The sequence below is a fragment of the Cucurbita pepo genome, chromosome LG02 (assembly GCF_002806865.2).
Source record: "Cucurbita pepo subsp. pepo cultivar mu-cu-16 chromosome LG02, ASM280686v2, whole genome shotgun sequence".
Lineage (NCBI taxonomy): Eukaryota > Viridiplantae > Streptophyta > Magnoliopsida > Cucurbitales > Cucurbitaceae > Cucurbita > Cucurbita pepo.
In genome coordinates this window covers 14,062,832-14,088,287 of record NC_036639.1, presented here as the reverse complement: position 1 = coordinate 14,088,287, position 25,456 = coordinate 14,062,832, and the positions used below count along the sequence as shown (strand labels likewise).

The window sequence follows — 25,456 nt, the reverse complement described above, 5'->3', positions numbered from 1 at the left end:
ATTTCATGTGAAAATTTTGTAGAATAGGATCGAAGTCAGAAATGGAGATAGGAATGTAATTCCCGTCCTTATATACCTTTTAATTTTCTTTTTTAAAAGTTAGTTTTTGTGATGGTTCAATTATATAAACTCACTAAAAAGGTTATTTCACATGTGAAATTATTAGTTTGGTTAAAATTATAAAAATACCCCTTTCTAAAAAAGAATTATTTTGGATGGTTTCGATGGTTTTAAAGTGGGCTCAAAGCCTCGTTTCAAAACTATTATGATTGAGTGACGTGTAAATTTTTAAGGGTTTAAAAACAATTTAAAAGTGTTTTTATGCCTTTTTCTTTTTTTTAATAAGGAAGCAATTTCTTTTTCTTTTTCTTTTTTTAAGGGAGGAATGGAAGTAGCATTGCATAATTTAATATATAAATTAAATTTGAATAAAATAAAATATAATAAATAAATGGGAAGAAATGGGGCAATTTATTGGCGTAGTAATCAGTGTTGATTTCAGATCCCCATCATTTTCTTCATCTCTGTCAATCTCCAATTCTCCCAAAAGCCAGTCAAAACCAAACCCCCTTCCATCTCCGGTGGCATAATCATGACCTACGGCACCATTCCGACCTCCTCCGCCACTGCCGCCGCCAACCTCGAATACATTTCCCGCGCGAAACAGCGCTTCAAAGACGGCCTCGGCCACCGCCGTCCATGGCGTCTAATCGCCGACTACCGCTCCTTCACTCTCCCTTCCAACCTCCACGACACTCTCGCTCGCATCAAAGTCAACCTCGCTTACTTCCGTATGAACTACGCCATCGTCGTACTCGTAATCCTCTTCCTCGCCCTCCTCTGGCATCCGATCTCCCTCATCGTCCTCATCGTCATGATGACCCTCTGGCTCTTCCTCTACTTCCTCCGCGATCAGCCTCTCATTCTCGCCGGCCGCGTCGTCGAGGACTGGGTGATTCTCCTCATTCTCTCCATTTTCACTATCGGCTTCTTGTTCTTGACCAACGCCACGCTCAACATTGTCATCGCGCTTCTGATCGGCGCCATCGTCGTTGTGGCGCACGCCGCCGTGAGGAAAACAGAGAATCTCTACTTGGACGAAGAAGCTGCTGGATTGATGGCTCCTGGATCGTGATCGGAACTCATTCCTGTTCTTAATTGTAGAGGTTATTTTTCCATTTTCTTCTTCTTCTCCTGATTCCTTCCAGTGATATCTGTTCTTGTTCGAATTTAAAATTGATGAAATTACGTAATTCGATTTCTGCTTTCCAATTCCACTTGATTTATCATTCTTGTGATGCAAATAGGTTTATTGTTCTTGGTGTTCTTGGTGTTCTTCATTTTTCTTTTCTGATTTGCTCTGTTGACTGTTTATTTTGTGTTGTAACTTAATTTATTAGCTTGTAATTGTGGACATTCTGATTATTAAGTTACTTAAAAATACCTATTTCAAAACTCCAATCCTTATATTTACTTTTTAAAATTGATAATAACAATACTTCAGAGAGGGAAATGTTTATGCACTGTCAAAAGGATGCATTGGTATCTTAGTCATTAATGGTGGAAATAACAAGGTATTTATAGCTAAATTAATGCATATATAATTAATTATTATTACTTCAAATAGAGGGCGGCAGCTGGCAAGTGTTTAGTAGGCCCCACAATTCTTAGTCAAGCCCTTTGTATGTAAAGACTTCCTACTTTGAGTGCCTTATTTATTTATTTATTTATATTCTTTATTATGTAGTTATTCAAATATTGTTTAATATATAATAAATATATAAGTATTATTAAATTAAGAAGGGCAAAGGGGAAAGTCTTTAAATTGAGGAGTAAAAAGGAAAATAATTTAGTATTTGTAGTGGATAGAATATTAAAAAATAATATTAATATTAATAATAAAAGAATATTCAAACATTATATATATTGTCTACAATATACGATCTGTTCCTTTGATTATCCATCAAACAGTGTAAGAAAAGCCACCAACCTCATGTAAGAATTGATATGACATTTTGATATATTATTTAAATATATTTTAATAATTTGTTAAAACTAAAATAAAGGCGTAGACTAAATAATTAAAAATGCATGATTTAAGATAGAAAACTCACGAATTAAAATAGATATTTTAATAATTTAAGTATTCTAATAAAATAAGTTCAAATTTTCAAAACTCGGGATGAAATTTAAACCTAAAAACTAATAACATCTATCCTTGAAAATATAAAGAAAATACTTAATAGGATGAGTTTCTTACTATGTTTAATTTAAGTTTGGTTTACCAATCATATCGAATTTGAAAAACACGCATACATGGTAAAAACAGCCCAATCTAGTTGATTAAAAGCTTCCATCGTCACAATTCATCCCTATCGGTACCGATAAAAGAGACCGAGAGAAGAAGGTGGAGGGGGAGGCTTAAATGTGAAGAACACCTCCCATGATATGGCAAGAAAGTAAAAGGCATATTCAAATGTGAAGTTAGGAGATCACCTTCATACAGGTTTTACCTTTACACAACTTTCCTACAGAACTTACACAAAAAAGAAGCTTTTAGTGAAGAAAAAAAGAATTGCCCAAAACAATGAATCGGGGAAGTACAAATTCAGTATATAAAAGGGTGCAGTATTGTATATATTCTAAGAATCCTTAGCCACTTTTTTACAATTCACTTGAAGTCCTCCTTGTCTTGTCCCTTTCCCAGTAACTTGGTCTTAAACTCTCAACACACACCTTTTCATTGAACCTCTCTATGGGCTCTTCTGATAAGGAGCCACTGTAGTTTTGCTGCTGCTGCTCCGTCCACATCCGTCCACTCCGATTTCCCACATCGTATCCCGGAGTTGACGAGTAATTAGCATCCACGACGAGGTCGCCCTCCAGAATCCGTAAAACCTTCACAATTCAAAGGCACAATGAATGGTCAAGTACATTCATACTCACTTACTTGTATCACTAGCTTTTAGACACATAAGGCACTTAAAACAAGGTTCTTCACCATAAAAACGTATTGACAGATGATATCTCATGGAATGACAAGTAAGTGCTATGAGCTGTGGCAGTTGTTTCTTATAAGATGGTTTTAGATGTGATGTCTCTCACCTGTGACATACGAGGCCTGGCGTTAGGATCCCTTCGGATGCATAACGATGCGGCGTGCACCATGCAGTACACCTCATGCTCCGTGAAGCTATTCCCCAACCTCGGATCAATCAGTTCATCAATCACAAGTTCATCCAACAGGGGGCGTGCCTGACATGGAAAAACAAAGTATGAACAGTTAAGAACTTGAATGTAAGAAATGAATATTGAAGTAAGGTGTTAAACTTTTAATATTCATACCCATTCAGTGAGACACTGTTGACCTTTCGGCCGACCAAGGTCCACAGCTTTTCTTCCGGTGATTAGCTCCACCAGTACTACCCCAAAGGAATAAACATCAGCTTTCTCTGTGATTTGGCCACTTTGAGCATACTCCGGAGCCAAGTACCTACACACCACAGAAAATCAACTCATTCAATATGATATGCAAGTAGGCATTATTGATAATGTGTACGTGATATGATCAGATGTCTACCCAAATGTTCCAATAACTCTTGTCTCAACGCCGGTATCGCCATCAGGCTGCCACCTCGCAAGGCCAAAATCTCCAACCTAGTAGGAAAAAAAATGAAAATAAGAACATGCATAGACTATGTTCAGACTGTAGGGTAGTTTGCGATGCACTCCTAGCAAATATTGTCTTCTTTGCCTTTCGGGCGTTCCTTCATGGTTTTTAAAACACGTTTGCTGGGGAGAGGTTTCCACATCCTTATAAAAAGAATGCTTCGTTCTACTCTCCAACTGATGTGGGATCTCACAATCCACCAACCTTTGGGGCCAGCGTCCTTGCTACCACTAGTTCCCTTCTCCAATCGATGTGGGATTCCCAAATTCACCCTCCTTTGAGGCCTAACGTCCTTGCTGGCACACTTCCTCGTGTTCATCCCCCTTTCGGGCTCAGCCTCCTCGCTGGCACATAGCTCGGTGTCTGGCTCTGATATCATTTGTAACAGACCAAGCCCACCACTAGCCTATATTATCCTCTTTAGGCTTTCTCAAAAGGATTGTAAAACACGGTCTTCTAGGGAGAGGTTTCCACACCCTTATAAAGGATGTTTGTTCTCATCTCCAACGGATGCTCACTGTTATTTTTTTGCCAAAGAAAATCTATGAACGCCATGGGAAGTATTTTATATATGTTTGCCAAGAAGATGAGAAATTATGGTACCAGTGGTTCAAAATCATGGGTGATAAGAATGTTGTTCGGCCGCATATCCCGGTGAACAATGCAACCTACTCTACATTCTTCATGGAGATATCGTAGCCCCCTCGCTGCTCCCACAGCAATTTTCTGCCGTGCAGTCCATCCTAATGGCTCTTGTTGGCGTCCTGAAAAAATTATACCTTGACACTTACTCATCAAAGCATTTAACCAAAAACTGAAAAAAAATAATAGTAATAACTAAACATGACCAAATGATAGGGGCAAAAGTGCTTGAAGTCAAAAGATTACCATATAAATGAGAATCCAATGAGCCATTGCAGATGTACTCATAAACCAGTAACCTTTTTTTCTCCTCTATACAAAAGCCAATCAACATCACAACGTTTCGATGTTGTGCACAGCTAAGAACTTCGACCTCTGAACAAAATTCATGGTCTCCCTGAGAGCTAGCTAGTTTGTGCTGCTTGACAGCAACCACCTGACCGTCCGGGAGTACCCCTCTGTGAACAGATCCATATCCCCCTTCTGCAAGAAAGTTGGCTTGTGAAAATCCACCTGTAGCGAGCTCAAGCTCAGCGTAGCTGTACCACCTTGGAGGCTTCCCAAAAACTGGTGCCTTGTGTTGACATATTGAACATAATGGAGGGGGTCCTGGTGGCGAGTTCCTGGATAACGAAACTGCATCTCGAACGTCCCCATGATAATCATTGTCACTTCTATGGCTTGACATTTCAATTCGAGCTTCTCGATCAAGTTTCGAAAACTTTGGTTGAAAAGCTTTTCTTGTTGACATTTGGTTCATATCATCAAATCTCTGTGACCTTCCAGTTCTGTGTTGTGAGGATTGAAGATGAGAAGAACTTAGAAATTCTGTCATCCATGGTTGGAATCTTAAGCTCCCTGAAGATACAGATAAATTTTCAATATCTAAGTCTGAACTAGCTGCATCTACTTCTTTATTTTCCTTGATAACAAACAATTCCTCTTTCTTTATATCTCCATTCATTTCAGAGTTGAAAAATGGTGAAGTTCCAGGATCAGAGCTCGACACCGACGACGTTCCAGCTTCAGTCGCAGTAAAAGGCGTGCCCAACTCTGGACTGCTACTGGGGGTCACAACCGGTCCTCGGATAAAATCCAGAGGATCATTATGTTCTTTGTGATGGCTTTCAGACCCTTCATCTATATCAAAAGGTAAGGAAGATGGCACTTCTGGTTCCTTTTTTCGAGACCCAACCAAGTTCAAGCGAAGAACTTTAGGCTGAGATCGCTTCATTACCACAATGTTGCATTGCAACTCTTCCATGCAGCATTTCTCCTCATGTTTGAGCTGTCTGAAACAATTAGGAAATTACATAACACATTGTAGAGAGAAAAAATTCGATGTGGGAGAACTGAGAAGTAGGCAGAAGAGGGAATTACTTGTCTAATACAACCCAGGAAGCATGAACTCTCTTAGCCTCTGCAGTTACAGCCCCACTAGGTGACCCAGAAACAATTTTAATTTTCACATTTATCTGCAACAAAAGAGGTTCAGTTTCAAGAAATATGTTACTCCTTAAACATGAGAAAAACACTAAGGTTCTTGCCTTATTTGGATCATAAACATCATGAAGCTGCAGGATCATCTGCGAGCAGGTATCACTAATATCATATTTCAGCTCCGAGGTTGTCCCAGAGTGAGCTTTCTTTTGACCGCTGGCACAGTCACCGGAAAATCTTGGAAAACCCCAGAATTTTCTACCTAAAGAATTCAAGGTTGGATCATCACTAAATGCTTCAGTAGTTGCATGAATGAAAATGAGGGAAACAGAGAAATGTACCAGAGGTTTGGGAAGGGACAACAACAAGCAGAGTTATGCAATCTCCAATATGAACAACATGAGTCAACGCCCAAACCAATGCAGTTTTAGGAATTTCTTTGGAAGCCTTCACAGCAACAATCACCTTCTGGACATCATCAGAACCCTTGTCCTGCTTCCCCCGCTTCTGCTCTCGACTCATTACCGCGTTGAAATTTCTACACTCTATAAGTCAATTCTCACACCCCAAGAAGCAGGTATCGCCACTGCTGCTCAAAGACATGGCTGAGGAAGAACCAAACCAAGAAACATATACATTATTGGTCTGTCCCACAATGTTGGATTCAAGTAATATTCACGACCGACATGCTTATAATTCAGTCCAGCCTACAATGACACGACCCTTTTCACACCAATTTACATACGTTACCACGCAGCATTTTAGAGCATAATCTTAAACATCGACATACCCCAAAACTTCATTAACCCTTGTTCAACTTAAAAACAGAGAGAATCAGGAGATAATTTGCAATTTGTAAATAAAAAAAGGAAAGCAAACCCACATGGAGAGTTGATTTCTCTATTGGTTTTTAGATAGCCACTTCCTCTGAGCTATCAAATCATCAGAAAAAATGGCTCTCTCTCTCAACAGGGATTTGAGGGGAATTCAGAAAAAAGATAGTTCAGACAACAACATGGTTCACTTCTAACGTCCAAACAAAATAGCATCGAGGCAGTGACAAGACAGAAGCCAGCTCTCGTTGCTGTGTGGTGCAATGAATGAATGAGAGGCGAATCACTTCACACAGAACCCAGCTGAAAAATGAAATCAGTCGCTCAAAATATGATGAAAACCACAAATACAGAGCTCTTAGACTCGCCGCCCACATCGACCTACCGATTGAAAACCCCCAAAACAATCTTCAATCGAAACAGAGCAAAAAGAAAAAACAGCTCAGAAACATTTAAAAAAACAAAACCCAGAAACAACTTGTCATCCAAATCCTGGCGAGTGATTACCTTTTCCTTTTCCCCTCTCTTCCTTCTGATGGGTCTCCTTCTTCTTTCACGTAAAGCCAGTTGAGTCACAAAAACAAGCCAAAATGGGTCCGAAAAGAGAGGGTAGACTGAATTTGTAAGGGAAAACAGAGCAATAAAAACAAGAACAAGAAATTGGGTTTTCTTTATTTTTTTCTCTCTTGTTCTGTGCAATGCCAACCACCTCCACCCAGCCCTGAGCTCAGTACAAGAGTTTTTTTGGAGAGAGAGAGAGAGAAAAAAAAAACTGTTGAGTGAAAAGAACAATCAATCAGCTTTGTGGTATGTGTGTCTCAAGGAGAGAGGAGGGTTAAGGATAGAGAAATTTCAAAATCCGTTGGGTCACTCACAAGGGAAGCTAATATCAAAATCAGTTTCACAATCATAACTCCCACAACCTTTATCCATAAACTTTCCTATGATTCCACGTTTCACATCTTATAGAATGCTTTACATATTCCATTTGGTGCTCATTCTCTTCTTTACTCAATTTGAACTTATAATATTACGATGTATTGTTGAAAAATATTATATTTTAACAATGGGTTGATCTGTTTTTGTGAATCTTTTAACTGTGTGGAATAGGGAGAATGAATCCAAAAAAATAAGCTGAGGATGTATGCTGTGCTTTCACCAGCCTGCAGTTCAATCAGTTTCCTCAGCAATTTGCCCAATGAAGTTTTAGTTTGTCAATTTTCTTTAAGGCCCTTCCATTATAAAGTAATTACAAAACTATCCTTCCTACTTTGGGTTTTCAAATACTACAATTTCAAAAATAAAGGAGAGGAATTTTCTTTTAAGAATATACTTGGAACAAATAAATGGACCCCATTAACTTTATTTTTACTTCTTAAAATATTTTATTTTGAATTAAAGGCTTTGGTTGATAGAAACACAAAAATATAGAGTATGCTCTAAATTTGAATGGAACCCCTTTTCATGTGACCTTGTCATATTGTAAGATTTTTTTTAGGCATTATTGGGAAAAGTGTGGTTTTATTGTCTATATAAAGCTATGCCTAAATGTTTGAGCCAAACTGCTTTGAAGTTTCCAAAGAAATTATGCCACTTTTGATTGGTTAAAGATACCGTAGATCTTTCTTTTGAAAAAATGGGATGAACATTCATACAAACGGCAACAAAATAGTCTTTAATTAAGTTAAAACGATCGGAAGATACAAAAATTAATATAAAGTTTCTATTTTTTAACTTCAAATTTGCAAGGTTCTCAATTAACATATTTGTAAATCCTCAGATCCCGAAGAATTTTAGTGTTTAAAAATGTTTGGTCTCAAAGTGTCTTCAATTGAGCTTCCCGCGCTACTCTGTACTTATCATTCTATCTAAAGTAAATCAAGATTAAAAACATATAAATGGTCTCACTCTTTTAATTACTGAGGTTAAAAAAACAAATTACTCTGGATTAATTAAACTTAACCGCTACCTAAAAAAATTCAAATACAAATATAGGACAAGAATCCAGAAAAGGGTATATTACTATTTTTATTTTCAATAGTTTTATTATATTGTTTTTTTTTTTTTTTTTTTTTTTTTTTTTTTTTTTTTTTTTTTTTTTTTTTTTTTTTTTTTTTTTTTTTTTTTTTTTTNAAAAAAATTGAATTTTAATTTTTAAGGCCCAAAATTGTAAATAAAGCAATTGGTGGGGGCACTTTCTCCAACACATCTGAAAACCATTTCAATTTTTGAACCTTCTCATTAATGCAAAAACGTGAGCTCAACCACAATCCCAAGTGAGCATTTATAACAGACAAAAGAAAAATCTCCACCCTCCCATACTCTCCCATTCGCAGGGCCCTACGTGGGTTCCACTCACCGGGATTGTCCCCGTCGCCTGTCACCGTTTCCCAACGCCGTCGACGCTTTCTCTTCACGCGCGCCAGAATTCGGTGAGAGATTTACCTCACGGATGAGTGACTGTAGCACCTACTCCCTGCCGCTGCAGTGACCAGACGACGTTGTTTTTGGCGGCTGACGTCCTCGGCTTCGATGCCACGTATCCCGGATCGTGTCGCAGCTTTCGAACCCTCCTGTTTTTAATTTTTTTTTAATTAAATTATGTTTATATCATTTACTTTATTAATTTCCTCTCATTATTTTTGGCCATTTCGACAAGAGACAAAAATAAATAAATAAATAAATAATGTGATTTGTTATAAGAGTGTGGTTAACATTAACTATATACATTACAACCCACGTTTTCATGCATGTTTTTATATATCTTTCTTAATGGATTGATATATTAAAAAATTTACTTTAAATTTTAAAAACTAAAAATAAACAATTTATTATTTAATTAAAAAAAACCTTAATACTAATAATTAAAATAAATATGATAAAAATTTTAAAATAAAGACAAAATTTACAATATATTAATCAATGCATGATTATAAATATTTTTCTCTTATTTTTAAATAATCTAATAAATATTGTATTATTTAACGACATCAACATGGGTTCAAATTGGTCACACAAATGTCTACTCCATCGTATTTTGTCTTTTTGTAATTTTTTTTTTTTGGTCCTTTAATTATAATCCCTAAATTAAGCTCATAAAAATCAAGTTAGCAAACAAAATAGAAATATGAAACCAAATAAAAAAAAAATACATTGCAAAAATAAATAACAACCAAATAATTAATAATAATAAAAGGATGCAACTTATTCATAAAAAGGGGAGGAAATTTTGGAATATCTTGGAAGTAAATATATTGGGGGCTGTGACATTTTGTAAGTTAATGTGAAATTAGGTAAAATCTTTGCTGAATGTGAAGCATTATATTGGGGGATTGCTATAGTTTGTCTAATGAGTTAAAACATTGTTTGACAAACTCAACTTTGGGGAAATGGGTTTGTTCCCAATTTTGGTGGCATTCATTGGAATCATATCTCTGTCCTTTGTGCTACTTACACACTTTTTAGTAAAGACGTTGAGTCTCAAAAAGTGGATTGTGAAGTCTTATAACAGTTAGAGAGAGAGAGGCACGAAAGTTTATTTATAAGAGTGTGTGAACTTTTCCTTAGTAAACGCATTTTAAAACTGTGAGTCTGAAAAGGATTAAAAAGCATACACGAAAAAGAAGAATGAAAAGGAATCAGAATCCAAAGATGAAAGAATAAGAAGCACATAGATAAAAGAGGAGACAAACATGTACGGACGCCACCCATTTGGAACCAGCCGCTGCAAGCTGCTAGGCTTTTGCTTTTGTGCTTTGGTTCCTGCCCTCAGTTACCCTCCATTCATGTTTCTCCAATAATGCAGCTTTTGCCCACCTCAATAATACAACTACCACAATTCTACGGGGACCTCTATGGCCTTTCGGGCCAATACATGCTAACTTCCGACGAGGAGTCAGCAACAATGTGATTGTCAGTTTTAAGTCGTTGGATACTTGAGATAGAAATTACGAAAACATTTTGAATATGTATCAAACGGTTATTAGGAGACGTAAAAAATTTTACAGCTATTAAAGTCGATATGGTTGCATCTTAATAATTTTGAGACGTGGATTTAGATATATTTGATAAGATTATACAATTTATTTGTTATGTATCCAATCAAGTAATTAAATATTTGTGGATATATTTGTATTTCAGACGGTTGAGCTTTGACATAATCGTTACAAAACAAGAGTAGAGTGTTAGCTCGATTAAATCGAAAGAGAAAACTTAGATCAAGAAAAATGATGCGGTTCAAATTATTAATGGGCCGGATGTCCTTCCAATACACTCGGCCCATATTGGAAGAACTGATAGAAGGCCCAATAGAAAACTTGTATGTAAGGCCCATTTAGTTTAATAATTAAAAAGCCACCGTGTGGTAAAATGATTTTTTTATATATTATTTTAAATTAGCGTCTACTTGGTTTAAGACACTTTTAAAAATCAAGTACTTTATATACATACATTTTTTTTAAGCCATGAGATTTACAGAGGAGCGCCTCTTCTTACCTAAACTTACTATGAAAAACAAAATATTTGTTGATGTAGCTATTTATTTTTATTTTGTAGCTATTGGATATGGATTTGAAAATCTATACGTCCTCTAACAATACTTCTATTCTTTTTTCTATTAGCTTTTGTTTGGCAAGCTGCTGTAAGCTTTCGATAAGATTTTTAATACTGTCCGAGACAAATTCATTATTTACTAGAAAAAAAAATTCTAACTAGTTATAAGATCAAATAAATCGTACATACAGTCTGAACCTTTAAATTGAGTCTAATATTGAAATTCTTCTATAGCTGTGATAAATCTGGATCACTCTCATTTTCTTATTCTTACTTTTTTCCATTGAACGACCCTGTTAGAGTCCCCCACAATATATAATTGTAGGTATGAAATACAATTTTCAGTAGTGAACGATTCAACTCTTAAAAAAATTTCCTATTTTTTTTCTAGAAATTATTTCACTAAATCTATTCTCTTAAAAAAAAAAAAAAATCCGAAAGGAGGAGAATCTTATATTATTGTTTATTTTATTTTTATGCTATTTTAGTGGGTATTTTCCTTGTCTAAAAAATCTTTGTCAATTGTATGTTTTTTATTTTATTTTAAAATTTATGAAAATGGGGTGAATGAAACAATCCATTTATTTTTCCAATATTAATAAGGTTTAAAGGATGATATTAAAGCAATTGGATAAATTTAAAACCATTCAAACTAAATATAGGAATGAAAACTAAATTTTCACTTTATTTGATAAAAAAGAAACCAAATTAAATTAAAAATAACAAAATTCCCTTGAAGCCAGCATTCTCACACGTGCAGGTCACTTTATCATCACCCTCCAAGATTATAATTTATACGGAACAAATTTTTATTAAATTTAAAAAAAAAAAAAAAAAAAAAAAAAAACCCCGGTATTGAAGAGCTACACCAGAAGGAGAGTGTCTTCTTTGGTTCTACAAACCGAAGGAACGGTTTGCTCAAACTCTGTTTCAATCCCATAAATCTTTTTTTTGTTCCTGATAATTTCACAGCTAAAAGCTCTAGATTCTCATCTTCGACGGAGAAGAAATCCCCGAACGAAGTGTTTCAAGTTTTTCACAGAGAGTTTACGCATTTCCATGCTCAAACATCGCTGAATCGGGAATGTTTTGGTGGGGTTTTGTTTTCTTGATGAGTTTTCGAGCTGCGATTATGTAAACCCCTGAGCGATCGGTTGATGCTGTGATTGGATTGGGTGGATTTTTCCTTTTTGCTCTTCTGTATCTGGCTGAGTTGGATTAGTTCCCTGGAGATATGAAAGGTGGCGATGAAGCTATGCCAGCTCCGGCAGCCTCCTCACAGCCTCTGGAGTGGAAATTCTCGCAGGTGTTTGGTGAACGTACCGCCGGTGAAGAAGTACAGGAAGGTATTTTTTCACATTGGACTGTTGTGGAGCATCCCATTTCGGTTTATTTGTTGGATCCAATCGGTATACTGTGCATCAGTTGCAATCAGGGTTTTTATCGTTTGTCCGATCTATTACAGATTGGTTCTGAGTGATTCATTTTCCATTCCGTGGGTTTGTTGAGTTAATCTAATTTGTTGCGCGTTATTTTGGCTTGAAATGGGAGACAAGCGGGTTTCAGTTGCAGAATAATTTAGAGTTCTATATTGAGTTTGTATTCTTCCTTGACGATATCCAGCATTAGTTATTTGTCGATTGATTTAAGTAGTATGAAACTTAATCCGGCAAGTCGCGGTTATAAGTGTGTTTAAAGTTCGTGTTAATATTGCATGCTTTGAAGTATTGGCGTCAGCTCTTCTAATATAGATTTAAGTTTGTTCTCGGGTTAATGGATGGAAATAGTATCAATATATCCCTGCTTAACGTCATGAAAACTCACGAGTCATACAGATTATTGATTTTGTGCCTTGTAAATTGTTATAACAATCGGGAATGATTGAACGAAATTGGGTAAGTTTATGATCGTGTAGTTAGTATGGGTGAGTTCAGGAGCTTTGATGTAGAGCATGTTTGAGAGAATAAATATACGCATGCAGCATTGGCATAAATCCTGTAGTATTCTAAGATCCACATGGGTCTTAATCTTCCCTGCATTGTTACTTCCTTGCAGTTGATATTATTTCAGCCATTGAATTTGATAAAACGGGCGATCATCTTGCTACCGGCGATCGAGGTGGTCGAGTGGTTCTTTTTGAGAGGACTGATAGAAAAGATGTTAGTTTGTTTTTTACCTATGTGGATTTTATTTGTGTGTTCACTGTAGAGGACTAATTATGGATTCTTGGTTATAAAAGTTACTTATGTTGCCTTTGTAGCATGGAGGAACGAGAAAGGACTTGGAAAAAAAGGACCATTCAGTTAGTAGGCATCCTGAGTTCCGTTATAAAACAGAGTTCCAGAGCCATGAACCCGAGGCAATCTTTTTCTTTGGCTATATCTGCACAATTCTTTTCTTTTCAGATTAAAGGTTTTGATATTATTCTAGTACTCACACTATGCCTGCATTTTTATAGTTTGACTATCTCAAGAGCTTGGAAATAGAGGAGAAAATTAACAAAATCAGATGGTGTCAAACGGCCAATGGAGCACTCTTTTTATTGTCTACGAATGATAAAACCATTAAGTTTTGGAAGGTAGGAAAGTGACATTGTATGATATTTCCAAAATTTTCAGATCTTGATTTGTTAAATTGCTAGAAGTGTGTCTTAAAAAAAGGATGATTTTAAGTAAATTGCATGATAAGCTGCTTTAACCTGCCTTTTGATAACTATGATGAAGAGATATGTTTGATTTTCTTCGGAAGTTTGTTTGTCTGGATGTTTATTTATTTATTTTTCAGGAAGATCTAATTTGATGAGTATATATATGATAATAAACTACTTCCTCACAAATGTCAGTTAGTTGGTGGTTAGTAGTTATTCTTAAGTTTTGACTTTTAATTATGCTTGAGGACTTGATTTCCAATACAGTAGTTAGTTTCTGACCTAGAAAACTTATCTAATAACTTGTAATCTGAATACTAAAAGAAAAGCTGAAAATAGAAACACTGTAAATATTTGTTTTCTATTGCTTATGTTATGCTTTTTTTTTTTTTTTTTTTTTTTTTTTTTNGTAGGAATATATTCCTCATACCAGTCCCATCCGAAGTGGAAAAGGGTGTAGAGCAGTACTTTTTACGTTCTAGCTCTGTTATAAAGTAATTGAAATAGTAGAAAATTTCTGTAGGTTATTATATGTTTCTTGATGACTGGTGGCCAGTGTATCATTCCATTCGTTATTCAATCTGGGTTCTTTCTTTGAGGTTTGACCAGGTGCAAGAAAAAAAGATCAAGAAAATATCCAGCATGAATGTGGACGCTTCCAAAGCTGTTGGCAACGGATGTATAGCTAGTTCAAGTAGTTCTACACCACATCTTCCAAATGGAGGATCATGTGATGGACTTTATAATCATCCAAGCAATGACCTATTGGGAGCCATTTCGTCACTTCGTCTTCAAGTGGTAATTTCTTTGGTTCTCTTGGTTTGGACTGAAGAATTCCACATATTGAGTTTTGACTCTCTTCTTAACCTCTTGTATAACTTTCCTAATGATGAAAGATAGCCGGAAGGACAAAAGGCAAAAGCTGTGCATTTTATCATTTTTCATTTTCAATCGATTTTATGTTTTGTTCTAACAGATATACTCACCAAGAATTAACAGTTATAGGTGACAAAAATCATGATAGGGTCGGGCCCTACATGCGCCTGCTTTGATTATGGCAGGAAATCTTTGTTCAAGAGGTGGAAAGGGTGGGGGATGGGAGAAATGAAGCATTCCTTATAAGGGTGTGAAAACCTCTCCCTAGTAGACACGTTTTGAAACGTGAGATTGATGACGATACGTAACGGGCCAAAGCGGACAATATTAACTAGTGGTGGGCTTGGACTGTTACAAATAGTATATGAGCCAAACACTGGGCAGTGTGCCAGCGAGGACGTTGGGAGGACCCCAAGGGGGGTGGACTGTGAGATCCCACATTGTTTGGATAGGGGAACGAAACATTTCTTATAAGGGTGTGGAGACCTCTCCCTAATAGACGCGTTTTAAAACCGTGAGGTTGACGACAATACGTAATGGGCCAAAGAGGACAATATCAGCTAGTGGTGGACTTGAGTTGTTACAAATAGTATATGAGCCAGACACCAGGCGGTGTGCCAGTGTCCCACTGGGACCCCTAGGGGATGGACTATGAGATCCCACGTTGGTTTGAGAGGGAAATGAAATATTCCTTATAAGGGTGTCGAAACCTCTTCCTAGTAGACGCGTTTTAAAACTGTTAGGCTGACGGTGATACATAACCGGCCAAAGCGGATAATATCAACTAGTGGTGGGCAGGATGTTATACGAACTCACCCCATCCCCAAAATTTTAATTATTAGAAATTTGGAAACTGCAACTGGTTCAATAAATTTGTTTTCTATTTGCGACTCTAATTTGACATCCCATATTTTGTTATGCAGTATTATTATTAAGATTGATTTGCATGTTGAGAAAAAAAGGTTTATTTGTTTACTTTTTCTGAGGTGTTAAACCCGAGGTATCTTGGGTGAACATTTCATTTTCCTTTTTCCTTATGATAGTTGTTACATTATTCTTCGACACTTGTGGCTGTGATTTTTATTCATTTTCCTTCTCGGATATTTGTTTAACTAATATTTTTGTTCTTGATGAAATTAGGTAACTAGCCATGAGACGAGCCTTCTTGCTAGATGTCGAAGAGTATATGCTCATGCTCATGATTATCACATCAACTCTATCTCAAATAACAGGTACTGCCAGAAGTTTGGATACAAGTTTACATGTTGTAAAAGGAACAAGCTGTTCCTCTCTAATTATCTTCCCCTCCCTTGATTAGCTTAGGTTTTTAAGGTTTTAAAGTATCAAGGTAGCAATCAGATGCTGGACCTACTCTTTTCTTCCTTTTTTTAATAATGATTGATGATTAATATTATCCATGTATCTATTGTATTTACAACGTCCTGCCTATTTTGTAGTGATGGTGAAACCTTTATATCGGCTGATGATCTGCGAATAAATCTTTGGAATTTGGAAATTAGCAATCAAAGTTTCAACATTGTTGATGTAAAGCCTGCTAACATGGAGGATTTAACTGGTGAGCGCATTTTTTATTTTCCTTGTTGCTAGCTACCATTTAATGATGTTGTGATATTTTGTACTGGATTTATCATTTAGAATTAGTGCTGGTTTTCTTTTACTGATGAGCGGTGGGATGATGCAAGTGGAATTTATCCTCATAAGAATGTTGCATTAAGAAGCTCTTACGTCTGATGCCAAATTTCTAATTTCACTGTATGGTGTGATGTTTTTAGGGCCTTGCAGAGAAGAACAGTCCAGACAAAGGAGTAATTTAAACAAGAAAAAAAAAACATAAAAACAAAACTATAACACAAAATTACAAGAGACTGTTCTGATTGTTAAGAATCGTAGAAAGAGGATAATTTCAAAACACTCAGGACAAAAACACCTAGAAAAGTATTGGAATATACAGCACTCCACAAATTCCCTTCCAAAATTACATAGTGGCAACTCCGAAGCACATGATCGAGACCCTCTTAAAAAAACCACCCTAGGCTTCTTGCACATCATCACACATCAACTCAGTGGGGACCTAAAACCATGGATGTAGATCTTTGGATGGAGTCCATAGTTTCCCCATATAGTGTGCTGGAGAGAAAATGAAAGATTTCTGCTGCTATAATTTGGTTGACTCTTTATGGAATAGGAATTTTCACGAATAAGATGCAGGCATATGAGTTGTTCAGAATTAGCCTTTCTTCAATTATTATATTTTCATGACGTTTATATTACATTTTATGTAAATGTATCTTTTTGCAGAGGTGATTACAGCTGCTGAGTTTCACCCTACACACTGTAACATGCTAGCATATAGCAGCTCAAAAGGCTCAATCCGCCTAGTTGATTTGCGGCAGTCAGCATTATGTGATTCCCATGCCAAATTGTAGGTTTTTTTTTTCCCATAGATTTATTAAATCAGCCACCCCCCAATCCCCACAACACAACCAGTGTATACTTTTTGTGTACATTGCTTATTATTGAGAACAAATTAATCATTCTTTCCTGTTTTTTAGGGGGTGGCATGGGGTTATTATACATACATGACTTTTTAATGATTAAATAAGTATCTTTTGCTTACAGATTTGAGGAACCTGAGGCACCTGGTTCTAGATCATTTTTCACTGAGATAATTGCTTCAATCTCAGACATTAAATTTGGAAAGAACGGAAGATATATATTAAGTCGTGATTACATGACCCTTAAGGTTTGTATGTATATGTATGTATAGTTTGATTCTTTCAATTACAAGGCAATGAATTATTTGACAGTGTCATCCTAAGATTTGCATGTGAAGTGTCGTAGGGATAGTTCTAGCTATGTGTGTGTATAAAATTCATAATAGTATATTAATGTACGTAAATACAAAGTACCAATGGATAAGCTATCGTTTGACTATATTGTGTGAATAGTTGCAAATGGGAATAGAAAAGTTATGATCCTAAGTGACATATAGCATCTTACTATCATATAATAAAGCAAAATCTTTGTGGTCTTTCGAGTGAGGCCTGGTCCTATATGTCCTTGTAGCTGTCTAGCTAGGTCTTTTGTAGTTATCCTTTAGGTATTATCTCTTTTGATTGGTGACCCTTTTTGTAGATTGCCTTCCTTTTTGTGAGCTCTTTTTTCTGTATGTCCTTGCATTCTTTTGTTTTTATTTTTTCAGTGAAGGTTCGGTTATTCAACTCTATGGAAAATCTCCCATTTTTATGGGGCGCAAAGGCTTCTACCAATGTGCTTGGTTATAATTACACATAGTCAACCTTTTCTGACCACGTGTAACTAGCTTTGCAACCCAAGCCTCTTGGTTTCCTGTTACTTTTTTTTGTCTCTGGGACATTATCCCGGACTCTTCCTGTCTTGTATCATAAAATTGTTGAAGGCTCATTATGTAATCAGTTATTTTTGTTGCTTGTGCTTCCGAAATTTCTTCTTCTTGAAAGTATAATTTCCTTTTCTTGCAACTCTAGCCGGTTCTTTTTCTCTTTTTCAGTTATGGGACATCAATATGGATTCTGGTCCGGTTTCTACCTTCCAAGTTCATGAATATTTAAGACCCAAGGTAAGTTTGTTCAGGCTAAACTTGTAGCTAAATTTTATACAACCTTATTGGACTTAATTAAATGCAATTTCTTATAATGTATGCAGCTTTGTGATTTATACGAAAATGATTCGATCTTTGACAAGTTTGAGTGTTGTCTGAGTGGTGATGGATTGCATATAACTACAGGTTCCTACAGGTCTGTATAATTCCAAAGCACATTCAGACTCTTTTTTTTTTCTTCAGCCTAAAAAGTCTTACCTTGAATTTGTATGTTATTGATGCGATCCCAGCAATTTATTCCGAGTTTTTGGTTCTTCCCCCGGAAGTACCGAGGCAACAACTTTGGAAGCTAGCAAAAACCCAACTAGGTATTTCAATCTAGTGGCTTATTCACAACCTTTGTATTCTATGAGATTTTCGTAATATGCTTATTGTAAGTTATGTAATTACTGGTATTGGCTTGTAGGAGACAAGTGCAGACCCCTTCAAGACCTTCAAGATCACTTGGTAGTAGTTTAACGAGAGTTGTCAGACGAGGTTGGTGCTCCACAATTTGATTTCCTTTTTCTTTTTCTCATCAACTAAATTATTCAGAGGCCTACAATTCTAGAAGCTTATTCCTCCCATTTTGTTATATTTTCTTATGTTCCGTGTTGGGAAACATTGGTATCAGCAGGATCTGAGAGCCCAGGGGTTGATGCAAACGGAAATCCTTTTGATTTCACTACTAAGCTGCTGCATCTAGCATGGCATCCGGCTGAAAATTCAATTGCCTGTGCTGCCGCAAACAGCTTGTACATGTATTATGCATAAGGAGGGGCTGAGTATCAAATGACACCACCTGCTTAACGTTTTTGACTTCTGTCGGTAAAAATTCTTTCCTTTCTCATCGACCCGAAAGCACAGAAGCTACATTCATTGAGTTCGATATGCCTACAATATCTTTAACTGCGTGGCCAAAAATTCCACAAGAAAGCATGTTGTTTATGTTCCGCAGGTGGGCAACGTTTCCTTTTCTTCTTTTCTTTCACCCCTTTAAGTCTCTTTTCATTTCCTCCGTAATCCTTTCTTTTCCTCCAAAAGAGAAGAGATTTAGTTGTGTTCTATATTTTGTTGGGCTGAACCGAGGGAAATCCTGACTGTAGCTTCCCTGCAGCAAGTACTGAAATTGTTGATCAATATCTTCTTCCACTAGGTTCTAGATTAAGAAATGTAGTATTTTTAGTTAACTTCTAAAAGTATCGGCGGGAAGGAGCTGTTAAATCTTGCAGTACATCAAATTATTTTTTTCAATTGATTCATTGTCACTCTCAGAAAGTACATTGGAATGTTTTTCATAATTTATTACTGTAGTTTTATGTAAAGAACAATTATATTGAATGTAGCCTACATAGCTCTGAATATTTTTGCATGCAGAAACATCCTCTTTCCTTTCCTTTCCTTTCCTTTCCTTTGCTCTTATAGTCTGTCTAGATTTGCTTTTTCTAAACTTGCTGATTGCATGTTTTAGTATCTTCACTCGAAAATTAGTCTCGAAAATTAGTCTCGTAGTGTTCGTTACATCTTTCAAATCTGTGAAAGAGTTCTTCATTACATCTTTAAAATGTTTCAATGTTATTTGCGAGCTTTTAAAATTACTTCTTGAAAAGATCTGCGTTGCCAAGTGTTTCTTTTGGACTTAATTTAGGTCAATGTCTATGTCATTTCAGGTTATCATCACCATGTCGACTGATACTAGTGAATCTGAAAGCGATTGTTTTAAAGTGTGGAATAAATAAAGAAACATTTTTAACCAATTGAAAAGTAATGGGGTGCTTAACAGTCCTTAAATCTTTTATTCTCTTCCGACTTAGAAACGGCCATTGGTGTTTATTCTTCAGCCACTTTTGTTTGGTTGAAGTTGGCATCCATTACCAAAATCTTATAAATCTTTTATTTACATTCATATCAACATTGTATGTTTGTGGGTTTTAAATAAATTAAATTTTCTTTAAAAGTTTATGTTTGAATTTGGTCATTACCTTTATTTTTATTGTACTCAATTGTTAACATGAGCATGATATGGGTTAAAAACTGAGTACCTATTAAAAGTTAATGTTTTTGAAAGTTTATTATCACTGTGATTGAGTTCAAATTCAATTGAGGGTGGGATTCATACTTCTAACTTTATCATAGAAAAATCTATACTACAATGACATCGTATAAGAACGATGTTGGATGGGTCCAATAACATTCAAGAAATTTAAGTACACACGAAGAGAGAGAGAGAGAGTAGTATTATGAGAGTACCATAGACTTTTCTTCCCATGAGCGATAATAGCTTGAGTCCAATGAGTATGACCAAACCCGAAAAGGAAAAAGGTCTGTGGTGGACTTTTAGATGTTTTGGAAAAAGCTCTTTCTAAAATTAGTTCTTACTAAGTAAATAAAGTTTATCTAAATTTGAGATCTCGAGTTCGCCTATTCGTTAAAAGAGAAATCAAATTCAAATGAAGAAGAATGAAAGAATGGAATGAGAGAGAGGAAGAAAATGGAAGGCACAGGCAATGGCAACAACAGGACAGGCACATGCAATGGCAATGGCAACAACAGGACAGGCACAGGCCTTCCTTTGCCTTCTCTTCAATTCCACTCATGCTTCCCACTTACTCTTTTCTTCCTCCCCACTTTCCTCATTTTTGTCTCCTTTTTCCTCCTCATTTATCTATTTCATCGACTTCAGCCATAGTTCAAATAATTAAATAAACCGCACGTCTTTATAGTTATCACTCACATTTTTATGTAAATGATTTAAACATGTTCGATTACTATTTAGTATTTGATTTTTTTTTTCGTCACACACGTCCTTAAATATTCAATTTCGTGTTTTATAGATCTCTAAAGTTTTTTCAAAAATAGGCATGATGTCGGCCAAGAGGAATATTAATATCAAATTATCCTAAAAAAAAAACAGAATATTAAATAGATTATGAAATATTTTCATTATCAACTATTTAATCAAACACCAAAATCTAAAAGGAGATCAAAATGTGACCACTCAAATTATTTCATAAACCGATTTTATTCTTTAATTTTAAAAAATAGTAATATTACAATTTCGTTTTTATTATTTGTTTTTGTTTGATAATCAATTCTCTTAAAATTTTATATTTCTAAGGGAAAAATAAGAAATCCTAATAATTACAGTTTATTATATTTAGTGGAAGAAAAATCGTGATCGTCCACGTGGCGATGGTGATGATAATGAGATATGATTCAGTGCGGTGGGCCACAGCAATCCTTCAAAAATAGGACAAAGGCAATTGGCTGTGTCTGGTGTGCCTTGATTGACGGCTTGGATTAATTTTTGGGGTTATTGCGTTACAACTTCCTAATAACTCCCACGTTATATATAAAATGGTGGGCCCTACCTCCACAAACCCTTCTCTCTCTCTCTTTTTATCCTAAGAAATTACCTTAATTTCATTTTGCAGTTTAGAATATAGTTTATTTAAAATTAACTTTTAAATTAATTGATAATTTAAGATTGTTTGGTATTACCATTTGGTTCTTTTTTTTTTTTAATAAAAAACCCTAATTTTAAAAGTTTGAATTTATGTTTAGTGTAAAAATATTTTATTATATAAAACTTTAATAAGAACTGCCACGTGGTGAAGTGATTATCCATGTTGGAAAGCTGAGCTGTCAGCCCAACAGTCGAAGTGGAAAATAATGACCCTCGAGCTCAGTCATCATGTGGGGTTTCGACACGTGGTACCACTCTCATTCGCCGGTGACGGTATCTTAACGCCACCGTTCTCATATCTCACTTTGCTTGACACTTCAACGGTCCAGATTCTCCCACTCTAAATATTGGACGGTACAGATTCTGACAGTGATTTTCAAATGATGCCTATACTGGTGCCCCTTGCGTTTTCTTCACGCAAATGATTCTCGACTCCGCGGCTCAGCCTATCTTTTCAAGCTGCAGAAATGAGCCGCCATAATATAAATCATTTACATTTTTTATTTACTCTTTTAATAATTATGGGATGCAACATTAAAATAATTCTCATTTTTTCTTTTAAATTTTACCATTTAAAAGTCTTCGTCTTCTTATATAATATTAATAATTTTTTTAAAAAAAGTTAAATAAGTCAACCTCAATTTTATTATACCATAAAAATTTCCCTCAATTTTTTTTTTTTTTGTTCCTAATAGGAAAAAAAAAGGTCAACCTTAAAAAATATTCGTCCTACCAACCATCTAAAATTTTAGACTATTGTCTTTATTATTGAAAAATAAAAAATAAACTACAATAATTATATTTTCATTATACATTAAAATTTTATACTCAAATAATCCTTTAACCATGTATATTGAATTTGTAAATATATAAAAAAATATATGATAACGAAGATTTAAGCTTTCATCCGTTAAGACATATATTTATTCTAAGAATTAAATATTAAGATAATAAAGTAAATAATTATATTAAATTTAAATTTTGAAAATGGTAAATGATATTATTTTTTTTGGTGTTATCTCAAACTTTCAATTTTCAACATATTCGATATTTTTAAAATTAAATTTAAAAATTAAAAATTGCATGTTGAACACTTAAGTAGAGCTTGTTGGTCACCCGTTCCTATTTAAGAATTAAATAAACTAATAAAGAAAATCTTAAATAGGAACGGGTGACCAACAAGCTCCAGTTAAGTGTTCGACATGCAATTTTTAATTTTTAAATTTAATTTTAAAAACGTCGAATATGTTGAGAATTGAAATTCGAGATAATACAAAAAAAAAAAAAAAATATACCATTTACAATTTAAAAAATAAAAATTTAATATAAAATAAAATAAAAGGTTTTTGTTTATTGTGGGAATAGGTGAAAAAAGTGGCGTTAGGTCGGTTGGGTATTTGACAAAAGTCTTCCATTCATGGAAAATCTCATCAAGATTTTGGAATAAAAGAATTAAGCCTTTTTTATTTTATTTTATTTTATTGTCTCTCCCTAAAATTCCTCTAAATTATTATTCTAAAATATCAAATAATAATAAATATATATTTGGGTTATTTTTTTTAATAAACAATTATGGCAGTAAGTTGGAGAGTGTAGAACAAACAAGCTTAGAGAGAGAAACAAACAGATTCCACATTCCACTTTACAGAGAGAAAATAATTTATTATTTTTTTTATTTTTTTAAAAAAGGCTTTAATTCATCGTCTCTTTATATATGTCGACTGCTCGTCTCTTTCACGCGGATATCTCAACGTATTTCCTCCTCGCCGGCATAGTTTCTGTCACCGGCGATCTTCCTTTTTTCCGGCTCCAAAATCTCACAGAAACCAAAACATACGAACCCAGTTGAGGTTTTTGTGGTTTTCTTCTGAAAAGTTTCAGGCTTGTCCATTCATTTGCTTTTTGGAAGCATGAAAGCTACGGCTTGAAGCTCTTTTTAAACCACTTTTGTCGGATTTTCCCCCCTTTTTGCTCTGTTTTTGCTCTGTTTTAGTCTCTGTTTTTTCTTACAACAAAATCTCCAAACCCTTTCTCAGTTCCCCATCTTTGATCACCGAAACTTCTTCTCGAAAACTGAACCCAAGTTCTTTTTTCTTTTTTTCGCGAAAATTTTGATTTTGTGCTCTGTTTTTTGTTTCTGGGTAACCAAACAATGCAAGACCCATCAACTTTTCCCATGATTAAACCCCAATTTCCCGAACAAGAGCAGCTTAAATGCCCTCGATGTGATTCTACCAACACCAAATTTTGCTATTACAATAACTATAATCTTTCTCAGCCTCGTCACTTTTGTAAGAATTGCCGTCGGTACTGGACCAAAGGCGGTGCTCTGCGGAACATCCCTGTCGGCGGAGGAAGCCGGAAAAACGCCAAGCGACCGGCGGTGTCGGCCACCGTCAAGCGTCCGCCGTCGTCCTCATCTTCGTCTTCTTCGGGATCGATGCTGAACCCGATTGCGGGTCCGGATCATAACCCCATCCGTGGGTATGGCGGCGGGTTGGAAATTCCGGGGAGCTTCAGCTCGCTGCTGGCGTCAAATGGGCAATATGGGAATCTCCTGGAGAGTATGGATCCGAATCAACCGGAGATGAAAATGATGGAATTGGGGGGATTTTCAGGGAATTTGAATTCTGGGTCTGGCCGGAAATCTGCAGCGGAGGAACAGAGCGGCTGCGTGCCGGAGAATTATTTGGGTGTGTTGCAGAACGGCGATTCCAGTTGTTGGACCGGCGGTGGCAGCAATGGATGGCCTGATCTTGCCATTTTCACACCAGGGTCAAGTTACCAGTAAACAGAGACGAAAAATCCGCCATTTTGTATGGAATTAAAGCTTCTGTTTGTTTGATTATGGATAATTAGAATCATCATCTTAGAGGAAGAAGAAGGTGGAACAGACACATTACAAGACCACCTCAACCATTGAACAAATTCTATAGGTAAAATCAAAGTCTTGTTCTTGTGTGTTCTTTTGTCTTTTATTATTATTTTTTTCAATTTAAATTTGATGTGGTCTGATGTTTTATGAATGAAAAGATGGAGAAGAACATAATTTCCACAACAATCACTCAACATTTTAAATTACAAAATTACTCTTTGAAATCTCTTAATTAGGGACTAAGTTGTGTGAAAATACATTTAAGGGTCTCATCAAAGCAATGAAAACAAAAGGATAAGGTTTAAATTTATTTAAAATGGTCCAAAATTAATGATATTAATGACAAGTTTGGATAAATAAGTACTACCAAATGAGGTGGCAGTGGATGTGATGTTTGCATTTATTCTTGTGTTATATTTGGATTGATAAATACATTTTAATTTATAAATTTATGTGTCCTGCATTTAACATTTAAATTTGCTGAAATTGAATTGCACCAACCGTTAGGGTTCCGTGCACCTTAACGTGCACTGAACTATAGTTTTGCAATGACAATCTTGATCGAATGTGTAAGATAGGTGAAAAGTGGCGGTGACACACAATGACCAATCCTAGAATGGTTGACGGTATTTAGTTTGTAATAAAGCTTGTTGTATGAGATAATTGTCTCGTAAAGTTAGTCAATGTACATGCAAGCCGGTTCAAACTCTTAATATATACTAAAAACAAAAGAATTGAGAGAAAAAAGTGTAATTTTTTAAATAGATACATAATTATTTAATATGAGAATGGACCATTTTTCCTATCGTTTTCCTT

General features: G+C 35.5%; 4 protein-coding genes across 6 annotated transcripts; 3 read left to right on the top strand and 1 right to left on the bottom strand.

Moving 5' to 3' along the window:
* Nucleotides 1–451: 451 nt before the first annotated feature.
* LOC111788998 (PRA1 family protein F3-like) lies at nt 452–1,326 on the top strand. The gene has a single exon (XM_023669608.1). It carries the CDS (start codon nt 593–595, stop codon nt 1,133–1,135), a length of 543 nt encoding a protein of 180 aa, XP_023525376.1. The 5' UTR covers nt 452–592; the 3' UTR covers nt 1,136–1,326.
* A 1,123-nt stretch (nt 1,327–2,449) lies between these two features.
* LOC111789258 (inactive protein kinase SELMODRAFT_444075-like) lies at nt 2,450–7,487 on the bottom strand. 2 transcript variants are annotated; one of them, XM_023669976.1, is made up of 11 exons: nt 7,093–7,487; nt 6,636–6,888; nt 6,094–6,357; nt 5,860–6,014; nt 5,693–5,787; nt 4,559–5,604; nt 4,274–4,434; nt 3,581–3,657; nt 3,346–3,493; nt 3,106–3,255; nt 2,450–2,898 (listed from the first exon to the last, which is right to left on the bottom strand). In XM_023669976.1, the coding sequence occupies exons 3-11, from the start codon at nt 6,272–6,274 to the stop codon at nt 2,665–2,667; spliced, it is 2,247 nt and encodes a 748-aa protein (XP_023525744.1). In that variant the 5' UTR covers nt 6,275–6,357; nt 6,636–6,888; nt 7,093–7,487; the 3' UTR covers nt 2,450–2,664. The 2 variants fall into 2 exon arrangements, with proteins under 2 accessions (XP_023525744.1, XP_023525743.1); XM_023669975.1 differs by lacking the exon at nt 6,636–6,888.
* Nucleotides 7,488–11,969: 4,482 nt separating this feature from the next.
* Nucleotides 11,970–19,679, top strand: LOC111788843 (serine/threonine protein phosphatase 2A 55 kDa regulatory subunit B beta isoform-like). Of its 2 annotated transcripts, none has more exons than XM_023669391.1 (14): nt 11,970–12,482; nt 13,192–13,295; nt 13,397–13,495; nt 13,595–13,714; nt 14,393–14,581; nt 15,800–15,891; nt 16,117–16,235; nt 16,979–17,102; nt 17,300–17,423; nt 18,210–18,278; nt 18,365–18,456; nt 18,551–18,628; nt 18,727–18,797; nt 18,937–19,679. In XM_023669391.1, the coding sequence occupies exons 1-14, from the start codon at nt 12,371–12,373 to the stop codon at nt 19,071–19,073; spliced, it is 1,530 nt and encodes a 509-aa protein (XP_023525159.1). In that variant the 5' UTR covers nt 11,970–12,370; the 3' UTR covers nt 19,074–19,679. The 2 variants fall into 2 exon arrangements, with proteins under 2 accessions (XP_023525159.1, XP_023525158.1); XM_023669390.1 differs by having other exon boundaries at nt 18,934–19,679.
* A 3,780-nt stretch (nt 19,680–23,459) lies between these two features.
* Nucleotides 23,460–24,829, top strand: LOC111787577 (dof zinc finger protein DOF1.7-like). Its single transcript, XM_023667594.1, has one exon. It carries the CDS (start codon nt 23,918–23,920, stop codon nt 24,554–24,556), a length of 639 nt encoding a protein of 212 aa, XP_023523362.1. The 5' UTR covers nt 23,460–23,917; the 3' UTR covers nt 24,557–24,829.
* The last annotated feature ends 627 nt before the right edge of the window (nt 24,830–25,456 follow it).

What these genes read in the sequence shown, in the direction of transcription:
- LOC111788998 (XM_023669608.1), top strand. Translation starts at nt 593, where the DNA reads ATGACCTACGGCACCATTCCGACCTCCTCCGCCACTGCCGCCGCCAAC.
- LOC111789258 (XM_023669976.1), bottom strand. Translation starts at nt 6,274, where the DNA reads ATGAGTCGAGAGCAGAAGCGGGGGAAGCAGGACAAGGGTTCTGATGAT. An exon ending in TCCTGGGTTGTATTAGACAA is followed by an intron (nt 5,605 to 5,692) that starts GTAATTCCCTCT and finishes TAATTGTTTCAG; the next exon opens with ACAGCTCAAACATGAGGAGA. An exon ending in AGAGTTATTGGAACATTTGG is followed by an intron (nt 3,494 to 3,580) that starts GTAGACATCTGA and finishes TGTGGTGTGTAG; the next exon opens with GTACTTGGCTCCGGAGTATG.
- LOC111788843 (XM_023669390.1), top strand. Translation starts at nt 12,371, where the DNA reads ATGAAAGGTGGCGATGAAGCTATGCCAGCTCCGGCAGCCTCCTCACAG. An exon ending in ATGAATATTTAAGACCCAAG is followed by an intron (nt 18,279 to 18,364) that starts GTAAGTTTGTTC and finishes TAATGTATGCAG; the next exon opens with CTTTGTGATTTATACGAAAA. An exon ending in ATAACTACAGGTTCCTACAG is followed by an intron (nt 18,457 to 18,550) that starts GTCTGTATAATT and finishes ATGCGATCCCAG; the next exon opens with CAATTTATTCCGAGTTTTTG.
- LOC111787577 (XM_023667594.1), top strand. Translation starts at nt 23,918, where the DNA reads ATGCAAGACCCATCAACTTTTCCCATGATTAAACCCCAATTTCCCGAA.